The 23,479-nt window shown below is 37.6% G+C and overlaps 1 protein-coding gene across 2 annotated transcripts in view; it reads right to left on the reverse strand.

Annotated features, from left to right (window-relative positions):
• Positions 1-23,479, reverse strand: part of ano5b (anoctamin 5b) — a 43,540-nt gene that overhangs the window by 12,161 nt on the left and 7,900 nt on the right. The window contains exons 2-8 of one of the 2 annotated variants that reach the window (XM_084109197.1): positions 18,897-18,958; positions 11,354-11,461; positions 9,874-9,942; positions 8,458-8,862; positions 6,911-6,994; positions 445-560; positions 126-260 (exon numbers count right to left, since the gene is read on the reverse strand). In XM_084109197.1, coding sequence (XP_083965323.1) covers positions 126-260; positions 445-560; positions 6,911-6,994; positions 8,458-8,862; positions 9,874-9,942; positions 11,354-11,461; positions 18,897-18,958 — 979 coding nt within the window. The remainder of the gene's footprint in view (positions 1-125; positions 261-444; positions 561-6,910; positions 6,995-8,457; positions 8,863-9,873; positions 9,943-11,353; positions 11,462-18,896; positions 18,959-23,479) is intronic. The other variant, XM_084109198.1, reaches the window with a different exon arrangement.

Raw genomic sequence — 23,479 nt, forward strand, 5'->3', positions numbered from 1 at the left:
GAAGGCTTAGTTTTAACAGTTAAAAGGGCAACAAAAAATGCATTTAACCACACAGTGTGGGTCTCAGGAGGCTCAGGTAAAGATGTGTGTTCATATGACCTATATATCCTGCCAGTGCCACTAACCTTGTGATGTTGTCGTCGTAACTGAGCACACCATACACAAAACAGATCACACCCATGACTGCAGCAAAAAACAGCATTTCTGTGTAAAAGCCCAGCCAGGCAAAGTAGATACCAATCTTCTCACCATAGTATTTCCTATGACAAAATACAAACAGGAAATGTAATGCTGCTTTGATATGCTGCAAAAAAAAAAAAAAGTGAGAAGTTTTGCCTCACTAAGTTGTACTCTTGCAGCAGTCTAATTATAAAGCATCTAACTGTCTTCTCCAGGTATGGTTATTGCACTCTTTTTCAGATGTCATGTCTGCAGTGTCCTCACTTGATCAGATTGAGTGGCTGCTCCTTGTAGAAGCAGAGGAATCCAGCCCAGTGCCTGTACAGGTGATACCTTTCACTCTCACACTGCATGTCTTGTGCTTTCTTCCAATACCGACACTGAGGAACAAACAGCAGATAGATGTTAACCAAAGATATGCACAAACTTTTAAAGGGTTCATGAACTGCATTTTTTTTTTTTTTTTTTTACAAATGTTCTCTGAGGTCAAGATTTTTACATAAAAAAAACATCCCGATTTAGAAGTAATACGTTATTTACTCTCTTGTTTTTGACTCTCTCTTTAAAACAGTACACAATTCAAAATTCAAGACATGGAAGTAAACGCCCACTGCTATGATTGGGTAACAGTTTTGCATATTAAAATAATTTTCAACGTCCCGCCATTACATGTGGAATTGTTTCGAAAATTCAAGGTAAAAAATGTATGCATATTACGCATGCTTTATAAGTCTTGGTTGTGGCAAATAAAGTTTAAGTACTTGGAGTTACCACAGTTATTGTTGACAAAGTATGACTTATGGTGTTTCATGTAAACTGAATTATGAATGAATGTACCATCGTTTGTTGCACTTTCGTTCTTACAAGCCATTCATAGTTCATCCTTTTCGATAAAGTGAAAAACGTTTACATTTTTTAAATAAAATGAAACGTGTTGTAATTACTTACTGATGACAAAACAGATGATGTCGCATTTATTCCAAAATAATAACTAAAGGTAGTATTTAAACTAGGGGTGGAACGGTACATGTATTCGTATTGAACCGAAATGGTACGGGCGTCACGGTTCGGTGCATAAATTTACACGGAGAATACGCGGTATAAAAATAAATAAAACTCGTGTGCAAATTAAATGATGTAATGCAGAACTACTGTTAGGTACGAGAGAGAGAGAGAGAGAGAGAGAGAGAGAGAGAGAGAGAGAGAGAGAGAGAGAGAGAGAGAGAGAGAGAGAGAGAGAGAGAGAGAGAGAGAGAGAGAGAGAGAGAGAGAGAGAGAGAGAGAGAGAGAGAGAGAGAGAGAGAGAGAGAGAGAGAGAGAGAGAGAGAGAGAGAGAGAGAGAGAGAGAGAGAGAGAGAGAGAGAGAGAGAGAGAGAGAGAGAGAGAGAGAGAGAGAGAGAGAGAGAGAGATTTGTTTATACAGGACATCATTCAAACTGCTAAGTGTTTAAGTTACTGTTAATTAAAATTAAGGAAAACAAATATATTAATCTGAAATGTAGCAAGTTAATTTTCAATTCATTCAGGTACAATTACCAAACATATCTCAAGGTCTTTTTGTATTAAGTATCGTGTTTTATTAATTTAATTAATAAACTAATTATATAAAACTATTGTCAGTGCACTACAAATAAACTGGTTCTATGCCTTTATTAATAAAACTTATTTAAAAAATACAAGGCTTAAGTAATTTATTTTCCTTTGGTGGTACAGCCTGAGACATGCACAAGCCTTCTGCTTTTCCCTCCATTGTACCGAACCAGGATGTCTGAACCGAGGTATGAACCGAACCGTGACTTCTGTGTACCGTTCCACCCCTAATTTAAACAGTTTATTTTATTTGTGTATTGCATGTTCAGCTGTTCTTTTTAAGTCAACTTATTTTCAGATCATCAGTCATGCTCATTAAACACTGTCTGTCACAGACACAATGCTGTATCTTTAATTTCCACAAGCTGATTGCTCATTAAAAATCCTTTTGTCATGTTTTCAGGCCATTTCAAGATTGATTTTGATGTGACAAAGCAGTGATATCTAAGTGGCTGTGTTGTTTACTTTTGTTTACTAACCCTTTACTTATTTAGTCTTACAATTAACACCATCATTTTGTTCATTCAGACTGATGCACAGAGGGGGGATTATCGCATAACCCAATCATATCCAATCATAGCGTGATGGGGCATTGCCTCCTCTCACATGACTTTCCCTTATTCATTCTCAATTACCCCGCACTAAACCCACCGCACACTTTACGGGATCTGTTAAAAGTAAGTAAGTAAGTAAGTAAGTAAGTAAGTAAGTAAGTAAGTAAGTAAAATTTATTTATACAGCGCCTTTCACAGACTAGGTCACAAAGCACAATACAATAGACAATAAAACATAATAAAGAACAAACTAAAAGAAATAAAATAAAACAGATAAAATTATCAATATATAAAGGACAGAGATTACCCAAAAGCTAACCTGAACAAATGAGTCTTCACTTGTCCCCTAAAACTGTCCACATTCTCAGCAAACCTAATACTGGTTGGCAAAGCATTCCATAGTCTGGGTGCCATAGCGGCGAAGGCTCTATCCCCACACGTCTTTAAACGAGTGCGTGGCGTAGACAGCAGATTTTGGTTATTAGACCTGAGAGACCGGAGAGGGGTATGAAGATGAATTATGTCAGCAAGATAAGCAGGGGCCTGGCCATGTTAAGCCCTATAGGTTATGGTTAGAATTTTGAATTGGATCCTGTAAATTACAGGAAGCCAGTGAAGGGAGCAAAGTATCGGGGTGATATGGGTGCGCATATTTGATCTAGTGAGTAACCTAGCAGCAGAATTTTGAATAGATTGCAGTCGATGAAGAACAGATTTGTTAAGTGAGGAGAAAAGTGAGTTACAATAATCAATACGGGAGGAAATGAAGGCATGAATGAGCATCTCCAGTTCTGAGTGAGGCCCTGTCCACACGGAGACGCGTTTAGCTGTATCCGTACAAAATTTGTATCGTATTGGCGTTTCGTCCAGACGGATCCGGCGTTTTCGGAGACTGAAACCGCTATTTTTTGAAACCGGGTCCCAAGGTGGATAAATCTGAAAACGCCACCCTTGCGTTTTCGTGTGTACGGCCAATCCATACATTTTGTGAAACGATGATGTCATCACACCAGGTGTCAACTAGTCAGACACCGCTAAGTCACAGCAACAATTGCTGACTACATGCTTGTGTTCGTGCTGCAGAAGCTACTGAGCCTCTTTTATTTCTTTCTTTATTATTTACTTGAATGTATTTTTATTTCATTTCTTCTTCTTTTTTTACTTCTTTATTTAGGCCTATTTATATTTTCTTTCTTATGCTATGATGCTTGTCTGTTGTAAGACATTTCATGGGCGTTTCAAGCAAAAATAATATTCGACGATTGCTGGGAATTATTTGATTATTATTAAAAAAACGCACCCCTGCCCCACATGATCACCAGTAAAACTGCGTTCGCTCAAATTCCACTCTGACATTAAATTTATCTGAACTGTAGGCCTACATGTTGTAGCCATTAAAGAAAATATATTTAGTTTAATATTTATGTGTAAATTAGGGTGACCATATTCCAGGACATGTCCGGCCGGGGTTTCGAGATCGCCCAAAATATCCGGGATACGGCTTTTGCGTTATCGTCGCCATTCATTTTGTTTACATGCACACCTTTTGATTCAGTAGGACTGAATTAATTCCGATTGGTGAATCTGAATGTAGTATTTACATGAACGCTAAACAGGTTGATGTGCGTTTTAGCATTGCTAAGAAAATTCCTGTGTTTTCGTCTCGATCGGGATCCGTGTGAAGCAGAATGCATGACCTGCAAAGCTGGCACGTACGTGTCAGTGTCAAATAATGTAATAATGTAAACATAATGAATGGTGACTGTAGAAAGCAAAAGCCGAATCCCGGGCATTTTGGGCGATCTCGAAATCCTGGCCAAACATGTCCTGGTAAAACAGGACGTATGGTCACCCTAGTGTAAATAATATGTTATTTTTTAATTTCATCTATGTTGATTATATGAAAAGTGAACAGCATGAGTAATCATAAGATGCGCAATATGTCGGGAGACATAATTTTGACCACATTACAGGGAACTACACTGCGACCAAAATGGTCGCATATTGTGACCTTTTGAAATGCCATTGCGACCCTAATTTTTAATGGGTCGCAAATGTATCACTGATTATTTTTGCACCTATGTTTTAGGCAATATGCTATGATTTACTATGAGCATTTATTAAAACAGAAATGTGTATTTTAAGAATACGTTTTATAACGTGCTCTCTGAGCATTCAACACATCAAGTTGGCTTCAGCCCCGCGACGTACCATTGTATCAGTGCTGCGCGAGCTCTCCCTCTCTCTCTCAAAACACGGACGCGCGCACACAGAGAGAGAAGATAATTGTAAAATGAAAATTGACGGCCTATAGTCTAAATTTTGTTCCTGCTTGTTTTTTTTCTGTCAAAATGTCAGAAAGCATTTTGTATTATCCATCCGTGTTTTTAAAATTCGTTAAATGACGGACGTTTTACTGTTAACACAGCCCTCGTTATAACCGTTATGTCGGATTCGTCTAACTTATACTTGATATTATTTTTAGAATAAGTGATTCGTTATGCTATTATTGCACACAGGTAAAGGTGCCCAATTTTGCACAGCATATTTTGCACACAGGTAAAGGTGCCCAATATCAGTCATTTCTAAAGTAAAAAAAGAAAAAAAAGAAAAGTGTTTTGGAAAATATCTCTTTATTTGATTATCAGTAAATTTGTTTTCTATACAGAGATATCGGTATCGGCCATAACAGCAATATTAATAGCGGTATCGGCCACAATTTTCACATCGGTGCATGCATCACTACTTAAGAGTTCAGGAGTCTGCCCATCTGTGCCAACCATAGCATGTTGAAATCCATTTAGCACTTTATTGTGTACTGTATTTTCTATTGCAGTAAATCTATCCCAACCAATGTTAAAGAAAACAAAAACAAGAAGGCATGTGGTTTAAAAGATGGCAAGTAAAATAAAAAGCACATCTGTATGCAATACGGTTTCATTATTGTTCATTATTATCCAGAGCGGCTTACTATAAACAATTTGTGCGACCAAATCATGTTTTGCGCCAGTAACTGAAAAAGTTAGTAGCGCAAGTGCCACCAGTGGAAAAGGTTAGTGTAGTTCCCTGCACATTAAGTTTTGTTTTGTATAAAGCCTTTCTTTAAAGTGAATTTCGTTTTGTATAAATTGTATCTTAATTTTAATCAATGTTTCATCAACCAATTGCCTGGATTTAATAAATAAGAATATAGCTTACAATTGAATCAGGACATGGAGGCGCAGGCGCGATATAACTTGCATTGCTCGTGAACTGGAGCTCGTCTTCATAAATGAACCGAAACTCAGAAATATAGAAAGCTTGAAATGTCTACATTTAAACAAAATAATTAAAAATGAAAAGAAACAGACAACTCTCTTATGTAATCCGTATGAAGTGTGCATTTCTCTCTATAGGCACGCTCACAATACTGCGAAGGTGGAGAGTCAGCATCGTCAACATCTTTAGCCGAGACTGACACAGAAAAAAATAGTTTATTAATAAACAATTAAAATGTCTCCTTGCTATATTTGACACATTCATAATGATTACTTTTGCCGGTTCTTTGTGGTAAACTTTATGCGTCCGCTAACTATCAAATATCGTGACTCATATTTTGTACCAGGCCATTTATGGTTGTTCATATTGTTCAATAAAGTTCTTGGTAAAAAAGAAAATAAAAAAAGAAGCTACTGTGCCTAGACGGGCTCTGGGTCTATACAGCGCGCCATAGATATATACATAGGCTATGTATATATCTATGACAGCGCACAAGGTTTATGCGCATGCTCTAAGTGTTCTTCTCCGTTTTTAGTGCATGTCTGTGGCAGAATTACAGCGCCACATACATTCTGGCATGTATACTACTGTACATCATTTTGAGTCGGTTTCAGTGGTTTCGTGTGTACGCAGATATTTCTTGAAACGACGCTGTGTTTACAGAATTTTTTTTTTTAACGGGGGAAAAAAAACATCGGATAGGGAAAGCTCTGGCTTCGTGTGGATGTGGCCTGAGAGACCACAGACCTCAATTTACTAATATTACGTAAGTGGAAAAAACAGGATTTGGTCAGTGATTTGATGTGGGTTTCGAAAGATAGGGATTTATCAAATGTCACCCCAAGGTTCCTTAAACTAGTCCGGACCGCAGATGACAAAGGTCCAATATTCTGCATGATCAGAGGGATAGCGCTGTCTGGCGCTACAATTAAAACCTCCGTCTTATCTGAGTTCAGCTGCAAAAAACTTTCAGCCATCCAGCTGTTTATGGCGTCTATACAATCTAAAACTCAATGGGCTCAGGGGAGGCAAGAGAGATGCTGCGTCCCGCTGTATCTTCACCTCGGGGTGTCGCTGTTGGACAGTGTTACTTTAGAAAAATGAGCGACTTGTACACTTTTTAATGTCACATTTTGTAATATTTGTGTTGTTTTATTTTTGTAATATGGATTATTTTCTCATCCTATTTTTTGTGGAGACACTGTTTCCCTTGCATCCTCGGAGGCAACTATTTAGTTTGACTGCAATGCTACAGTATAAATACTTGGTACATACTATCTGTATCAGACAAAGAAATAGTGACACATGGTAAAAACACTGTTACTCACATTTGTGTGTTGTGACATTACTGTCGGATCCAATTTAGTCATCACTGCATCATCTTTTATTTTCAGTCTCTCTGAAAAGTAGGGCTGGAACAAACGATTATTTTTCAATCGATTAATCTATCGGTTATTTTTCTCGATTAATCGAATAATTTAACGATCTTTTGCTTTTTTCTGAATAGCCTAGTTGATTAATCCATTGATTCATTTACTGATAAATAATAACCAATCATTTACAAATAACCACAACTAATCTATGTATGAACTTTTACCTAATGATATTATTTATCACAAAAGATAAGGTTTATGCAGTGTAGGCCTAATTAGTGTTTTACTATGGCTGAGTTCACAGTCACTTTTTGGGATTTACAGCAGCAACTGCTTACAAATGTGAATCCTGAAATGTTTTGTTCATTCAATGCTCATTGTTCACAACCGCATTCTAACTAACCGTAGCGACATTGTCAAACATGGCGGTGTCCATAAAACCATGAAGTTTTACCATGATCGACAGCACATAATTAAATAAATGAGTCCAATTGAGGCGCAAGTTCATCCATTAAATATTTTAAATGACCAACAACAGTGTTCAATGCTTTGTAACCGGTTGCAGAAAGTACTTTTGAGCCGCACGTCTCGCAGCTTTGCCCGTTTAAAACATTTCCAGACTTTCCACACTTTAGATTAGGCTTGTTTTTTTTTGTAATAATGGCTAATTTTCAGAATGCCCGGGAGCCGCCATCATTGGGGAACATAAACAGCACGACGAAGCGACGCATTCCACGCAAATCGACTAATTAAAGTAATCGATTACGTCGACGCGTCGTTCCAGCCCTACTGAAAAGCCTGTGTCGAACTGTGCCTTGTTTAAAAATGAATCCGTAGTAAAAATTAAGTGAACAAACGAACCGTGTCTTACTGACGCGATCTGATGGGAACTTCGTTAAAATTAAAGTTCATTCAAGTTTCCAATACTTGACACTTCAAAATCCTCAGAAGCATCGTTTTGCCGCTGGAGCAGTAATCCTGTGTTTGCGTCTGTTTCGTATTTACTTGACATGACAACATGACATGCGTGAATCAGTGGGCGGGGCTAAAGAGGCAATGATGTAGAAGTAGTCATTATTCTTCTGCAGAGGCGGCCTTTCATTGCATTGTCATAATGTGACAAAACTCAACGAGTCGTTTTGCCAGCTTGGTTTCAGTAAAAGCTGTTTTTGGAATTGCAAGGAAGTTCAGAAATTGACAGGATATTTTTATAGTAATACCTCTTATATGTCAAAAGATCAAGGAAAATTTCTCAATTCATGATCTCTTTCACTTTGTAGTTTTCTTTGGTTTAATATAATATAGCATCATTGTTGTTACTACTACTACTAATAATAATATTCTATTTTTATTATTATGGAATATGTATTAAAAATCCACTGGAATGCACAAACAACTTCTGCTAGATAACATTAAAATGAATGGAGCTCTAAATGCAGCTATACTAAATTAGAAACAAGTCACAGCACAAAAATGCAAAAGTGCATAAATCTCACACTCACGTCATGAAGAGGATAAGCTGAGGTGTAGGTGCCGTTGTTCAGCAGTCGTTTGATTCCCGTCTTATCTTTCTCTTTACGGTCTTCCTTGTAGTAAGGGCAGCGGGTCAGGATGTAGTACACAATCCTGTTGCGTGTGGAGGGAGGAAAAAACGTGTCCTTATCATCAATGAGGAAGAAGTCAACCTTGCTCTTGTCAAAAGGTGCAGTGAAGTAGTCCGGCTCTGGCCTCATGATGCCTTCTGGAAGCCGGAAAGGATGAGTTAGCCACTCCAGAGGAACTTCTCGAGCTTTGGGAATATCGCTCGCTTTAAAGGGCACTTTGATCTTTAGCACATCCGCATAGGTGGCCAACACCTCCCATGGAGCGTGGATCTTCAGATAATATGTCTTACGATCATCTGACTCCTGCAGGGGGAGATTTTTTTGAGAGGGGAAGTGTTATATTGGAAAATGCGTAACAAGGTATCTGTATGCATAACAAAACAGCATTTGTACAAAATCACATCAAAAGACACCTTGAAGTAATGCATTAATTGCATTTTGATAGTTTAAATATACTAAAATAACATAAAAAATACAATAAAATAAAATTTGAATAATAAATGCACAATATATTTTTTTATATAAAGCAGTAAAAACAAGATAAAGGTCTGTACTTTGATATAGGAGAAATATGTGACTAATATATAATCATAGTGCCTATTTTACAATCTGTCGAGACACTTTCACAGATGTGAGCTCCAGGCCGTCAGCGGCCGATCAGTGCTCATGTTCAGAGAACAACGTAATATCGGCCAGTCCTTCAGGAATTCATAATATTTAGATATAATTCATTTGGGGTATATCAAACGGGCAATCTTTGGTCTTATTAATTTATTACTTTATTACAAATCGTTTTTGGTTAAGGGGAAAATTAAGTTTCATAACTCTATATTTAGGCTATATTTCACTTAAATCCTGTACTAGAGTGCTGCTTGTACGTTTGAGTGAATTGTTTGCTTGTGTTTATTTCCTATAGTCTTTTATAATGGCTATTGTTGTTAATTTAAATATTTTTGTTCAATACATATTATTTTATATAAATAATATGCCGTAAATAAATAATATTATTTATTTATTATTATTACTGTTATAAAAAATAAATAATATTACCTACGGCTGAATCACAGCCGTGCTGATATAGCCTACAGCCATATCTCACGGCTACTCGTGTGATAATGCTCATATATATATATATATATATATATATATATATATATATATATATATATATATATATATATATATATATATATATATATATATATATATATATAAATAAAATAAATGCATAAAATATATATTTTTAAATAATAAAATAAAAGATCCATAATAGAAGTGCAACCATGAGGGGGCATCTGAGGCTCAGAACCTCACCGATTTATCTTCAGTCTCCAGCTCAAGACCAGACTTCTCCAGGTTGGCTTCAAACTCTCTTCTTCTCTCCTGGAAGAAAGGCCACACAAAAACATCAGTTTCTTTCATCTTTATCATTGTACTATATCATTCATGGTCTTTTTCTCTTTTTTATCATTCGTTTTAAGTCATCGATTGATTCAGCGTTGTATATGAGGCTATTTTATATGTGACATTTAAAGTCCCGAGGGTTGTAAACAAGCTTTGGACTACATCTTTAGAGAAAACTCGTATTTCCCACAAGCACCGGTGACCTATGGTTACCACATCTTATCATATGGAACACCACCTCAAATGGGTGACTCAAGGGATATGACCTTCATTAAGCAGAGAGCCTGACCGCGCATCAACCTCTGCATACAGGAGAAAACAGAGCATCAAACCGGTTCACCAGCAAACCCTTCAGTGTTCTCAGCGATTGAACTGAATGAAGGGTCTGACTAAAGAGAAGTGGTTGACCCCCTGCTCTCATTTTATGCAATCACTGTTTGTCATTCAGTTTATTGTGCAACAGCTTCTATCTGACTCTGACTCACTGTTTCTCATGACCCAGCAGACATCTCACCCCATCTCACCACCACTGCATGCCTACGTACAGGTCGTCCCTCACACTATTTTTGTACATGGTGAGCAATATTAAGCTTCAGCCATTGTTTGATTGCTTAACAAGGCCAAGTACTGAACATTTTGGAGCGAACGCACACTAATTAGACTTCCTGCATCAATAATAATTACAGATGATGGAGCAATACCAGAATTTTATGCATGACAGAGATCAGGACTGTGGAAAACAAACAATTAATGAGGGGTGCAGAAAATCTGTGCATGAGCAAATCTGTGATTTTCTAACACCTCGAATATGTGAGTGTAAACATCATTATTTTCAATAATGTTCTTATTTATTTATATATATATATACGTTTATAGTACTGTCAAACAAAACGGAGGCTAGCTAGACCCTACCTACTCCTCATTCGCGCACTAACCCCCCAAACCTCACCCCCAAATCCTTCTTGTCGGTTATTGGCTGGAACAGTTTGTTATGTTTCGTGGTGCGGGTTAGCCCAGTTTGTTTTTCTTGCCCCTTGGGTGTCTACAGAAAGCGCTTTTTTTTTTTCAGTGTGTTCAGGGGACAGACAGCTAGCGGATGGTGAGGAGGTGTTTGCTGTATGTGAAAAAAAATGTTTTGGCCTAAAAAATGCGTGATGTCACTTAGAGCACCTTTAATATAAGTTTTTGGGGATTTGCGGAACATTTTGCAACCTTATTTCTGCTTTAAAAACAATCATATAGGAAGTATATTCAAGTAATTGTATGTGTGAATTGCATTTTAAATGCATCTTTGAATGAATTAACAGAAAAAACTAATAAGTGACTGTCTTGTCTTTGAAGTGTGTTGTTAATAATATAACTATGAAAGTCCTGCATATTAGTGTCATACCGCTTTTTTGTCTCCATCCTTGTCGTCAACGTAGGACAGGACGAAGTCGATGCGTCGTACACCATCCTTGAAGTACACAGAGTCCCTGTTCTCCTCAAACTTGTCTATCTAAAAAAGAAACATTCAGAAGATTCATATCAACATCATTCCCACTTATACACAACTACATGACCATACAGCCTTTCAGAGTTGCCTCCTGTCACAATAAACAAATGTGTCATGACGCAAGTGATTTCTATTAACTGTTGCTTATTTTTTTAGTTGACAAAACCCCAACAGACCCGTTACATCAGTGGAGGTGATGCTCAACATACCGCATAAATCACTTTAGTGCTCAGGGTAGTGAGAGCAGAAATTTACTGCCGAGTAAAACATCATCCCACTAACACAGCAGAAATAGTATCATGACAGCATGAGAGGCTCCAGGAAGAGCTGCTGCAAGATGTGCTGAGAAAACCACAGGTACAGTATGAAGAGAACTGTTACATCTGCAGACATGTAGAGTATACGATCAACACACACACCCACACACACTGGCTTAGCTATCTAAATGGTGACGTTCCATAGACCTCTATTGTTTTTCATATACAGCTAGTTACAATTACTGTAACCTAACCCAAACAGAAAACTGTTTAGCATTTTATTTATATATTTATATATTTATATATATATATATATATTTATATATATATATATTTATATATATATATATATATATTTATATATATATATATATTTATATATATATATATATATATATATATATATATATATATATATATATATATATATATATATATATATATATATATATATATATATATATATATATATATATATACATACATATATACATACATACACACACACACACACACACACACACACACACACATTTTAAATAATAATAATAATATATTTTAATTTTGTACCATTTTCAGATGAGGAAGTCACCAAAAAAAGTTTTTCCCAGGTTTAAGTCACTTCTGGGTACATTTTTTTTGTACAAAAAGACAATATGTAAAAAGACAATTATGTAAAAATATGAATTTAAAAGAACACATCAAGTGACAAATTTGTAGTCCAAATTCTCTTATAAAATTGTGATGATGCCATGATACAGTGATTGTATCAGATGATAATTCTTTTTGTATTTTTTTGCTATTGATGATTATTGAATAATTACTTTATTGATGTCCTAGTATTTATCTCATATACCAAGACATTTCAAACAATGCCAAGGTTTTAATCCAGACACAAGTCTGGATTAAACAAAATATGCTAATATTATGGTACCTTGTTGTAAATATTTTAAGCAAAAAATGCAAATGCAAAAAAGACAAAAACAACCAAACAAACACCCCAGCCATCCCAGACACAAAACCAAAATACCAATACCAACTGACATTAATACAGTTATGCAAATGGGGTATAATAAAACCTCAGGAGATTCAAAATACATCATACTTGTACAAACATGCCTTTGAGGTATGTCTGCAAGTCCTGTTTTACAATTGATAAACATACTGTATACTCTATCTTCTACATCATGCATACAAATCCCACAGGCACAGAGGAGGAGGAAATACCAACTGTCCCTACAAATATGCTGCTCCAGACACTAAAACAAGCCAAAACAGATCAGTCACAAAAATGTTTGCCTGCTTGGCACATCCGTCTAAAAAAAGGCCAGTCAGTGACCGAACCAGGGAAAGTCATTAAACTAAAAAAGTCAAGGCAATGTGCCATATGTGAAGGCATTTTATTGCGGACCACTAATTAAATGTGAGAGAGCTGACAGGAGCACTTAACAAGTACTTTGTTAATCAGCATTACTGGTCAGATGGGACCTTTGTACGCTGCTCCTTTAGGAAAGGACATGGAGGGTTATTGATCACTATTGATGGCAAAATGACAATCAAATGCTTCCAAGCAATCTATAAAGAAACAACAAATCAACATAACCATTTAAGCTCCAGGAATTCTCAAGGACATCTATGGAGTTTCACATTATATCTGAAATATCTGCACTTTATTATTTAATATCTGCTTTTAAGCACTAGACATTGGGTGTTCATATGAAGGCCAAGTAGATGAGAAAGCACTAGTCCCATTAGTCCAACAGAGCTGTTGAAGTGTTAAAACAATGACAAATCACTGCTTGTGTTCAAGACAGATGCTGAAGGTCCACCCTTCCTCCTCTTATGACTCACCTCTCTCTCTCAAAAAAAAAAAAAAAAAAACTTTCACAAAGTAAAACAATCGAAATAAAATATGTCGATGTTGTCCAGTCTCAATGTGTTCAGGAAAAAAGACTATCATCAAAGAAAAATAATAATAATATATGCTATTAATATACAGTACACTGAATACAAACTATACACATTTAAACATTACACATTCTGCATATTTCATATATAATAGGCTACTTGTGATTTTAAGATTTGTTGTGAATAACAATGCACTATTCAAGAAATGTAATGTTCAACCCTACAAAGGTTTCATTTTAAAGAGTCATTTAAAAAAAAAGCTCTAACGAAGTAAGCATAGATTGTAAAAAAAGATGGACGACGCCCCTTCACTCTCTTCCATTGGTGAAAAGTAAAGCCACCAAATTTCTAATATGGCGCTGACATCTTACGCTGATTTGGGACCTGCTTCTGCGCAGCAGTGAACGCGAAGTGGAGCCGCGATATCAAGGTCCCGCCCTCACTCTCGCAGAAACCGTTAGTACAGCTTACTTCAGAACAACTCATTATGTCAGTGTGAAATAAACAGTTATGGACATGTAGAAATTAAAGTTGAAGCTCCAATCTCCAAAAAAGTCTGTTGGTGCCTCAGTGCACTACTTCGTTTAGAGAAGCTGTCAATCATGACGTCACATTCCCATTTTTATAGCATCAAGACCAACTAAGACCAGACTTGTATAAAAAAAATTAAAAAAACACTTAAACTTACATCAGCGTGATAAAAACTACCTAAAATGACAGAAAACATCTTTGGAAAAAAAATTATTTGAAGTGTAATTGAATTGTTGATTCCATCGCGTCCATACCTCAGTTCAAGCTGTCATAATTTTCATAAAGTGCTCCAATGGTGGTATGTCACAGAGAGGTATTGCCCAAAGTAGTGCTATCAGATGTAAACAGCAAGCTGCACACTCTCTCACACAGAGACCTCTGATAAGAGTAGGTCACTCCCCCTCACTGCAGAGAACTGGGGGAAACATGCCTTGGCCTGGAGACTCTCCTGTGATGAACTGGTTTATACTGTTCTGGGACTGAGATCACAATCACATGCTCATTGTGATACTTCATTATTCACTAAAAAGCAGAGCTACATGTTTCAGTTCTAGATGCCCCCTCACTAAACTGGTAACACAAGGGTGAGTAATTCAGTATCTGTCTTGAACACAAGCAATGATTTGTCACCGTTTTAACACTTCAACAGCTCTGTTGGACTAATGGGACTAAGTGCTTTCTCATCTACTTGGCCTTGATATGAACACCCACTTTAGTCCAGTTGGGTAGTGCACATATTAAATAATACTGTTACCGAAGTGATAAAAGCACCAAATTTTACATGAAGCTTCTTTAGGACCTCCTAAATGATTTCAGCCTAGGAGCCCAGCTGAAATATTGAAATTTAGTGTCAAATCACTTAAAAAACAATATTCATGAAAAACGTTTTTTGTTTTTTTCCTCTCAAGTAAAACTTTCAGGGTAATTGCCTTTTAAGACCAATGAATAAGCTTCCTTTTGTTAATTTGTGCTCAGGCCAGTAGATCTTCCAAATTATAAGTGTAAAACAGAGTGCTAAGACACCTTATACCTAAAAAAAACTCAAAAAGCCCTGTATAATATAGGCGGAATTATTAAAAAAGGCAGCAAAAATGCTTAAATGTTAAGAGATATTGGTTTTCTCTTATTTTTCAATTCAACTAGGTCATTCATATAGCTATCTACTGAGTTCATAGTTTGGTCATTATTTTATGTTAGGCTGCATCACATCACATTAAATCCTATTTGTGTGTGACAGTACATAGCTAGATGTACTTTCAGTTATTTTGGTTGCCTATTGTAGACATGTTGCAGGTCATAATTCGTTCGTTCTTTTATGCTTAATGTCCAACTAAGGAATACACTTGGAATACACTTGGCGACCTATTAGAGATTCCACAGCACATCAGAGCTATAACATCAATAAGACTATTTAAAATAACATTTGCTTGCCATCTAATGGACAGGTATATCTGTGACCACTGAGATGGCTTCATGGCCTCCCCCTGATGCTCATTCTCTTGGTTTGTGTGTTTGTTGCTGTCTTGTCTAGGAGTTTTGTTTGTGGTATTTATGTTCTGCAGAGCAGGAACCTGCTGAAAATCAGTTTTATACTGAGTCAGGCCCGATTGTCTTTAATCTTTTCCTGTTTAAAAAAAAAAAAAAAATAATAAAATTAGAGTGCTCTGGTTGGACGACAGCACTCACTGAAGCAGAAGTAGCATCTTCTGGAAAGGCTGACTCATTTCTGAAAGCAGCACACCTAACTCGCACCAGGCATGGTGCAAGTCATGGAGACCAAGTCACTCTACTGTCACTTCACAATCTACAGCAGGAAGCTTTTTGCTTTTCAGCTTATTGCTGGCCACAAAGATAAAGATACCTTTATCACTTGGAGAAATGACATGCTGAAGAAGAGTCCAACTTTCATGTATTGGGGTCTAATACTAAGATATGAAACCCTCATTCTCATTTTTGTCAGAGCTCACAGAGAGAAGAACTTCCTTCTATATGTAGAAGTTTTAGAAGAACTCATCCCTCTATTTTTTGCCTTGGACCATAGAAACTATGCAAGAACTACAAGAACTATGCATGTCCGTCCACATCAGGGACATGAAGTCTTTGCCCAGCACCATCAAGGATGAGTTTGAAAAGCATTCACACTGGGTTCTCTCAAAGACATACAACAAGTTCTCTGCAATACCTTTCGACCAAGCTCAAGAACAAGAGAATACGATTGTGAAAGATTGCGGTGGTGCAGTTGGTCTCACAGAAAACCCAAATGCTTTCAGACGATGGATGATCTCTGGACCAGAGTTGGGAAGATTGCTGAAAGAATTTGAAGAGGACTTTCTTCCTGAAAATGACATAGATAATCCTAAGAACTTCCAGCATCATGAACAGTGTCTTTCCACACAGAAAACATTTCAAAGACATGTAGCCAACCTGTCTGAAACTATTAAAAGAATGGGCAACCCTTTCTTGGATGATTTTAAAGATCTAGTCACTCTTCACAGCCGTAACTGTGCAGATGAATCTGTAGCTAAAACAGAGTTCATCTTATACCCCTTTTCCACCAAGGCAGTGTTGGTGCCGGTTCGGAGCCGGTGTCTACTCGCGAACCAGTTCTTTATGTTTCGACAGCCAAAGAACCGGTTTTCGACCAGGAAAATTGGTTCCAAAGCGGCACCAACTCTTTGCTGGACTAGAACCGTTCTTTTACCACGTCATGGTTACGTCGGGGGCTGGGGGCAGGGGGCAGGGTTAGTGTCAAACTTCTTCTCGAACGTAACCTCCATCTATAGTAATCCAGACGAGCAGCACAAATGTGTTCTAAACGTCTTCTTCTGACCCCAATATAGGATCGCAATGCCAGGAGAAACATTTGCAGAAAGACGATTTAGTCCGCCATTGTAATTGTTATGCTTGAAGTTGGCGCAAGCGCTTTTGGCAGGGGCAAAAAGTACAGATTTTACCATGTCAATTACATATGTAAAAGTCTGGGTAAGGACAAGTTTCAAGCACTGTTGATGTTCCATGCCTATTCAGGGTGTGATACAACATCTGCTTTCACTGGGAAGGGTAAGAAGTCAGTTTGGTGGGCCTGGCAAGCCTATGATAAAGCCACTGAAGTATTTGCTTCCCTTGCCAGAAATCCATTCCAAAAATTAGATGCTGCTTCATGGCAGTTTCAAAAGCTTGAGAGACTGACTGTCATCTTTTATGACAAGTCCAGTCCTTCAAGCTCCATTGTCCAGAAGAGGAAAGAACTCTTCTGTCATGGGAGTAGGACAATGGAGAAACTGCCACCCACCCAAGATACTCTACTGCAGCACATCAGATGGGCAGTTTATCAGACTGGAATCTGGGCGACCAGCACATTCTCACAGCAAGGTATTCCTTCTCCAAGGGACTATGGATGGACCAAGGAATTAGGGTCTTGGGAACCAGTTTGGATGACACTTCCAGAAGTCCCCACAGCCTGCAGAGAACTTATCAAATTTTGCTGTAAGGGGGATTGTTCCACCTGCAAATGTGTCAAAGCAACTCTAGACTGCTCACCTCTTTGCAAATGCAACTGTAACGACTCGTAATTATCAATTACAGGGCCAATAAAGATCATATTGCTAATACTGTAACATGTATTGAAGCTTCAGTTATGTAAAAGTTCATAAACATAAATAAACATATCAAAATGTTAACTTTGGAATTCATTTAAATACTTTTTCTTGTGCAGGAACTTGAAAATCTCTGTGTTTTTAAGCATATTTCATTGATAATGTTATACTTCTAATATAACATGTTACAACATTTATTTCCAAGGGCTCCTAGGCCAAAATTACACTATAGACCCTAAGGAAACACCATGCAAAATTTGGTGCTTTTATCACCTCGGTAACGGTATTTTCACTACACCACCGGACTACTTGGCTTGCCAAACCACTCCTTTATTGCTGGCTGCACTAAGATGTGGAAATTATCATTAGCAAAGTGCAACAGCAAGAGAAAGAAAGCAAATGCATAATCTGCATGCTTTGGAACAACCAGAATCTCCTTCTGTATAATAAACATAAGAATTTTCTAAACGTGTGAGAATTTGAATATATTCAGGGTTGCTTAAGTCATCAAAAAACCAGGAAATTTAAAAAATGTGTTTCCAGGCCAAGAAAAGTCATTATTGCAATTAAATTAATGCAATCTTTAAAATCGTGGAAACGTCAATTGAATCGTTTTTTTTTTCCTAGTCTAAATATTCCTTATAAAGTGTAAAACCCATTTTGCATGCCATAATAAAGTTTGATTTGTGGGCAAATTGTTCTTTAGAGTTGGTTCTTTTCAAAACAGTCTAAATCAAAATGGTTTTTAAAAATCTTTAAATCACAAATGTCATTTTTTGTTCACAAATTATTTTATGATAAAGAGTGTGAATCGCTGTATATTGCGTTTGGTGGACATTATAAAAGTGTATTAATGGGAGAACCCCAAAATCCCTTTGACCTGTCTTCAAGAGCTATACTTAGACATTTACAAGTTCAAATTGGCCCAACATAAATGTTTAAAACAGAGATGTTTAGGGCAGTTGGGAGACCTATTTGTTGTGAGTACATTCACACACATTTAAATTACCACAACCTCAAAATGTGACCTATTTACCACATTACAAAACAGCACAGTAGTAATCTGTTACTTCTTCAGACAGGGTAGAGCTGAACCATAAGCTATGACAAGATATCTGACTGAGATGAAAATATCTGAAATCTTACCTCCCGGTGACCAGGCAGCTGTGTCCCTCGGTCAGAGATGGAGTTAATGCTGCCATTATTACCTGCAAATGACACAGGGGAAATTACATTATATATATATCAATATTAATACATATCTCAGAACCTATGCCAACCAAGATGCTCTTGCTGTTCTAAACCTTACAGTTTTCCCTAAGGCGAACTTAAGGGTACTGCTCAGTGACAAGCTGTTGTATTGTTAGAAGATAAAATTTTAGCATGTTTTTAAGATTGCATATAAAAACAGGAAATATTTGGTTACATTAAAATAGGGCTTTTTCAGCACAGTAGATCGCAGACCAAAGGTGGGCTGTATTAAAGGTGCAGTAAGAGATTTCTGAAAAACGCTGTAGAAAGTGGATCGGAACGAGCACCATAATAAGCTTGTAGCCAATCAGCTGTAGGGGGTGTGTCCACCAGTGGCGGCTGCTGGTCTTTCAAAGAGGGGAAGCTCATTTTCGGCCTACGTCATAAAAATTGTCCCATTTATTTATACGTAAATTCTACGTTCCTTTTCAAGAAAATGCTCTGTGTCGTACCAACTAGGCGTCTTTTCCAGTGACTTGACCAGTGTTCTCTCAATGGCCAGCAGAGTTAAATATAATTGTATAAATGTAATAATATAATAAAGGTATAAATAATAATATAATAAAGTATAATAATACTACTACTAATAATATATATTTTTAATTATTTTAACAAAAATTTTTTAATTATTACTAATAATAATATAAAAAATACAATAAGTAATAATATAATAAAGGTATAAATGTATAATTGTGTGAAATGTATTGTGAAAATTGGCTAGCAATTTCGACAAGCAAATACCAATAAATAGGTTGCAGCAGTTTGTGTTTCTACTACACTTGAAAAATCTGCGATGGGACTGAGCTCGAATAGCTTCAGGATCAGCGACTTTTTATTGTATGAAATCGCTGTCAATCAAAAGGAGATGCAGCCTTTCGACAGACCCTCCAATCATCACGCAGAAGCCCGGAGTCCAGGCCAGCCCACTCCTCATTCACCCCCAGAGACGCTGAGCGTCCGTGAGCGGGATATAATCACAGCATTTATCCAATGACCGTCTAGTTTCGAAGCACTGAAAAAAACTGTTCAAAGCAGCCCCATTGAAGTCAATGGACGCTGGGCTTCAACAGGGAAATGCACTGTGACGCTACGGGAATGTATGAGAAGGAAATCGAGTCAGCCGACCTGATATATGTAACTGATTGTGTGAGCGTTTTCTAACGCATTTTTAGTCAATAAAATGTTAACACAATAGTACATATTTGACCATTAATTTTTTGACATTATAGGGGAAGCCGAGCTTCCCTTGCAGTCTTAAAGAAATCCCCACTGGTGTCCACCCATGATGAGAGAAGGAGAGGGAGTGAGATTTGAAGACTGTTGAAAGAGAGATGGCTGAGAGACATTACAAAAGAAAAAAGGTCAAAAGAATATCACTGGAAAAAGAAGGGTTAGAGTTTTAGGAAGTTAATATTAGAACAGCATTCCAGTGCAGCAGAGACTTAAGCGGGAAGGCCTGAAAACAGATGTTGTTTCTGCTCCATACGTGAGTAACACTGGTTTTGAGTGTTATTGTTTGTCGCCAGTAGTACACCAGCTCCAGACATATGGAACAGAAACAACACATCCTCAGCATCTGTTTCAGGCCTTTCTGCTTAAAGGGATACTTCACCTCTGGAAAGATGAATGTGTATTTAAAATGGGTCACTTATGTAGAAGAAATGTGAAATTATTTTTGAATTTGGAGCTTTCTAGACTGAGAAAAGCCAGAAAATGTATTTTTGGATGAAAGACAACAACTCCCAGAATGCACTTGCTTCACTGCCCTAGGAGACCACTCCCAAGCCAGGCCTACCGGTAAGAGAGCACAGGCTAGGCTACTAGTGAGTCTCCATGAGATCGCCCAAAATGTCCGGGTTTTGTGTTCTACAGTCGCCATTCATTATGTTTACTGTGGCGAGCAGGACGAGGCTGAGGGGCGTGGGAGAACGACGCGACGCCGGTGGCGTGATTACTGATGAGCGAGACGCACCGGTCTCGTATCTCTCACGGAGGAGCGGGAATTTTCTTAGCAATGTTAAAACGCACATCAACCGAACGCAACTTGTTTAGCATTCATGTAAACACTACATTCAGATTCACCAATCGGAATGAATTCAGTTAGATTGAAACAAAAGGTGTGCATGTAAACAATGAATCGCGACTGCAGAGAAAGCAAAAGCCGAATCCCGGACATGGATGGTAACCCCTCTACTCAGCTTTCTCCACAGAACAAGAGCCTGCTAGCTTAGCTTCCAAAAAAAGATGGCTGACACTACGTGTACATTCTGTGAGTGCGATCCCACCCTCTATGGGCGGGTTGAAAACATGCGGGACAGCCCCTACTACTGGCTGTAGTCTTTAGCCTCTGGCCAAAAAATCCTCCAATGATGCAAAATTAAGATTTTTGCGTCATCGGAGGATTTTTTCCAGACAAAAAAAATACATAAATCTCTCGTCTCAGGGGGATATGAGGGTGGAAAGCACGGTAATTTGAAAATACTACAGGTTTTCTACTAATACAAAGCTTAATGCTAAATCCTGAAGTATCCCTTTAAGTCTCTCCAGCACTGGAACGCTTTTCTAATATTAACTCTTGTGTACTGTATGTTCATATTTTGTTCTTCCTTGTCAGTCGTTCGTTCATCATTTTTGATTTATTATTTGCGAAGCTTTATTTTGCTTCGCTTCTGCTATGATAGTGACATCCACTGCATGTCTGGGGGCGGAGCAAAGAAGGGAATTGTTTGTTTGGGCTAATTTCAAATATCAACAGTGTTCAGAAATCGCTTACTGCACCTTTAATGTAAACTGCATACTAGTGGTATTTAAATGACAATCATTCCACTATGTTTGAAGAGACATTACATTTTCAGAATATTTTATTTATTTTTCCTTTTCAGAAGAGCAGCTCCAACTTAAACAAATTCAGTGTTCAGTGTTCATAGCTGCTAAAGTGAATGTCACGTAGCACATCATTTTAACAAAAAAGGTTTACAGTCGTGTGCTTTTTATCTTTGCGGCCCTTTTGCGCACTCTCCCCCACATACTTTGGCAGAAATTCCATTGGTTAGTCAGCCAATGACTTAAAGGCACACTGTGAAGGAATTGTGTTTTTGTCAAACAGCGACCCCTAGAGTCGCTATGGAATACTTGCACTGTCGTAAATACCCCTCCACCCCCCCACCTCCCACCCTGTACACCGGTACCTGCATCGGGCATGGAATAGGCACAGATCCGAAGACATGATTATTGCAATTTATCATAATAGTTTGCAAATTGTACTCGTTTACACTATTTACAACCTCTACGTTAGGCTTATTTATGTCCTGATAATTATGTGAGATATTAAAAACTGTTCTCATGATAATCGCAAGAATCAACGTCAACAGCGTCGTCTGATATCCCTCAGGACTACGTGATAAATACACCTTACAACACCTGAGTTCAGCTGGCAAACTAGTTCGTGAGGCAAGCTATAAAACATAACGCAAAAAACACGTAAGAGAAACGAGTGTTTTTTTAGCAAGTCTGTTAACAGCTCTGATAATCGAAAGCTAGCTAGACATATGTGGAAATTATTGGACTGGTCTAATTATCAGCAATAAATGAATGAACAGCATATAAAAAAAACATACTACAAGCAAGCGCAACAACATACAACATAGAATGCAAACAAGTTTACAAATAAGAGATTTATTTACTGGCCACTTCATGCGTTTTCTCAGATCGGATAGCTATCTGATTTATCAAAACAATTCCATTTACACCTGGTCACATAAATGTGTTTTTGCGAAACGGATTTAAATCCGATCTTCAATCCCCGCGCTGTATGCAGATTTAATGGAGTGCACGTCACCGAAAGCAAAAGATATGAACAGCATTTTATTGATCATCAGCTAAAATTTCAAAATCAAAGACCGCAATAAGAGAGAGCAGTAACAGCCCTGGTAAGATCATTTCATTTCTTTACTTTTAATGATGATGATTGTGTGTTAAGCGTCTGCGACTTACTTTCACTTTGATTTGCGATAGTTTGCACGTTCTCTTGATGAATATGCTCAGTTGCTCATCTGCGGTGATGCGTGTTCCAGTAGCGTCGTCATATCTGTCTATAACATATAGCCTATAACACGCTCTCTCACGTTTTTATTTTTAGCATTTTTGAGAGGAGTACAATTTACATGTGGTTTCAACAACCAGATGCATTTACACTTGTCCAGTTTCGTCTGGAATGCGTCTCAGACCTCCTCCTGAAGTGGTTTGAGCGATCGGATTCAAATCCGTCTTGAATGCGTTTCGGAGGGCATTTACACCTGGTCTTTTCACGATCAGATAGCTATCCCATCTGAGAAAACGCATGAAGTGGACAGGTGTAAACAGCCCCATGACAAAAACATACGCACGAAAGCTGAAAACAAACGCTGGTTGGCCTCTCACGTCCAAATTTGAGGAAGTGGTGGGGGAAGTGACGTATGCCGTAAAGCAGTCGAATTTTG

This window comes from Abramis brama, assembly GCF_963993115.1.
Source record: "Abramis brama genome assembly, chromosome: 3".
NCBI classification, from domain to species: domain Eukaryota; kingdom Metazoa; phylum Chordata; class Actinopteri; order Cypriniformes; family Leuciscidae; genus Abramis; species Abramis brama.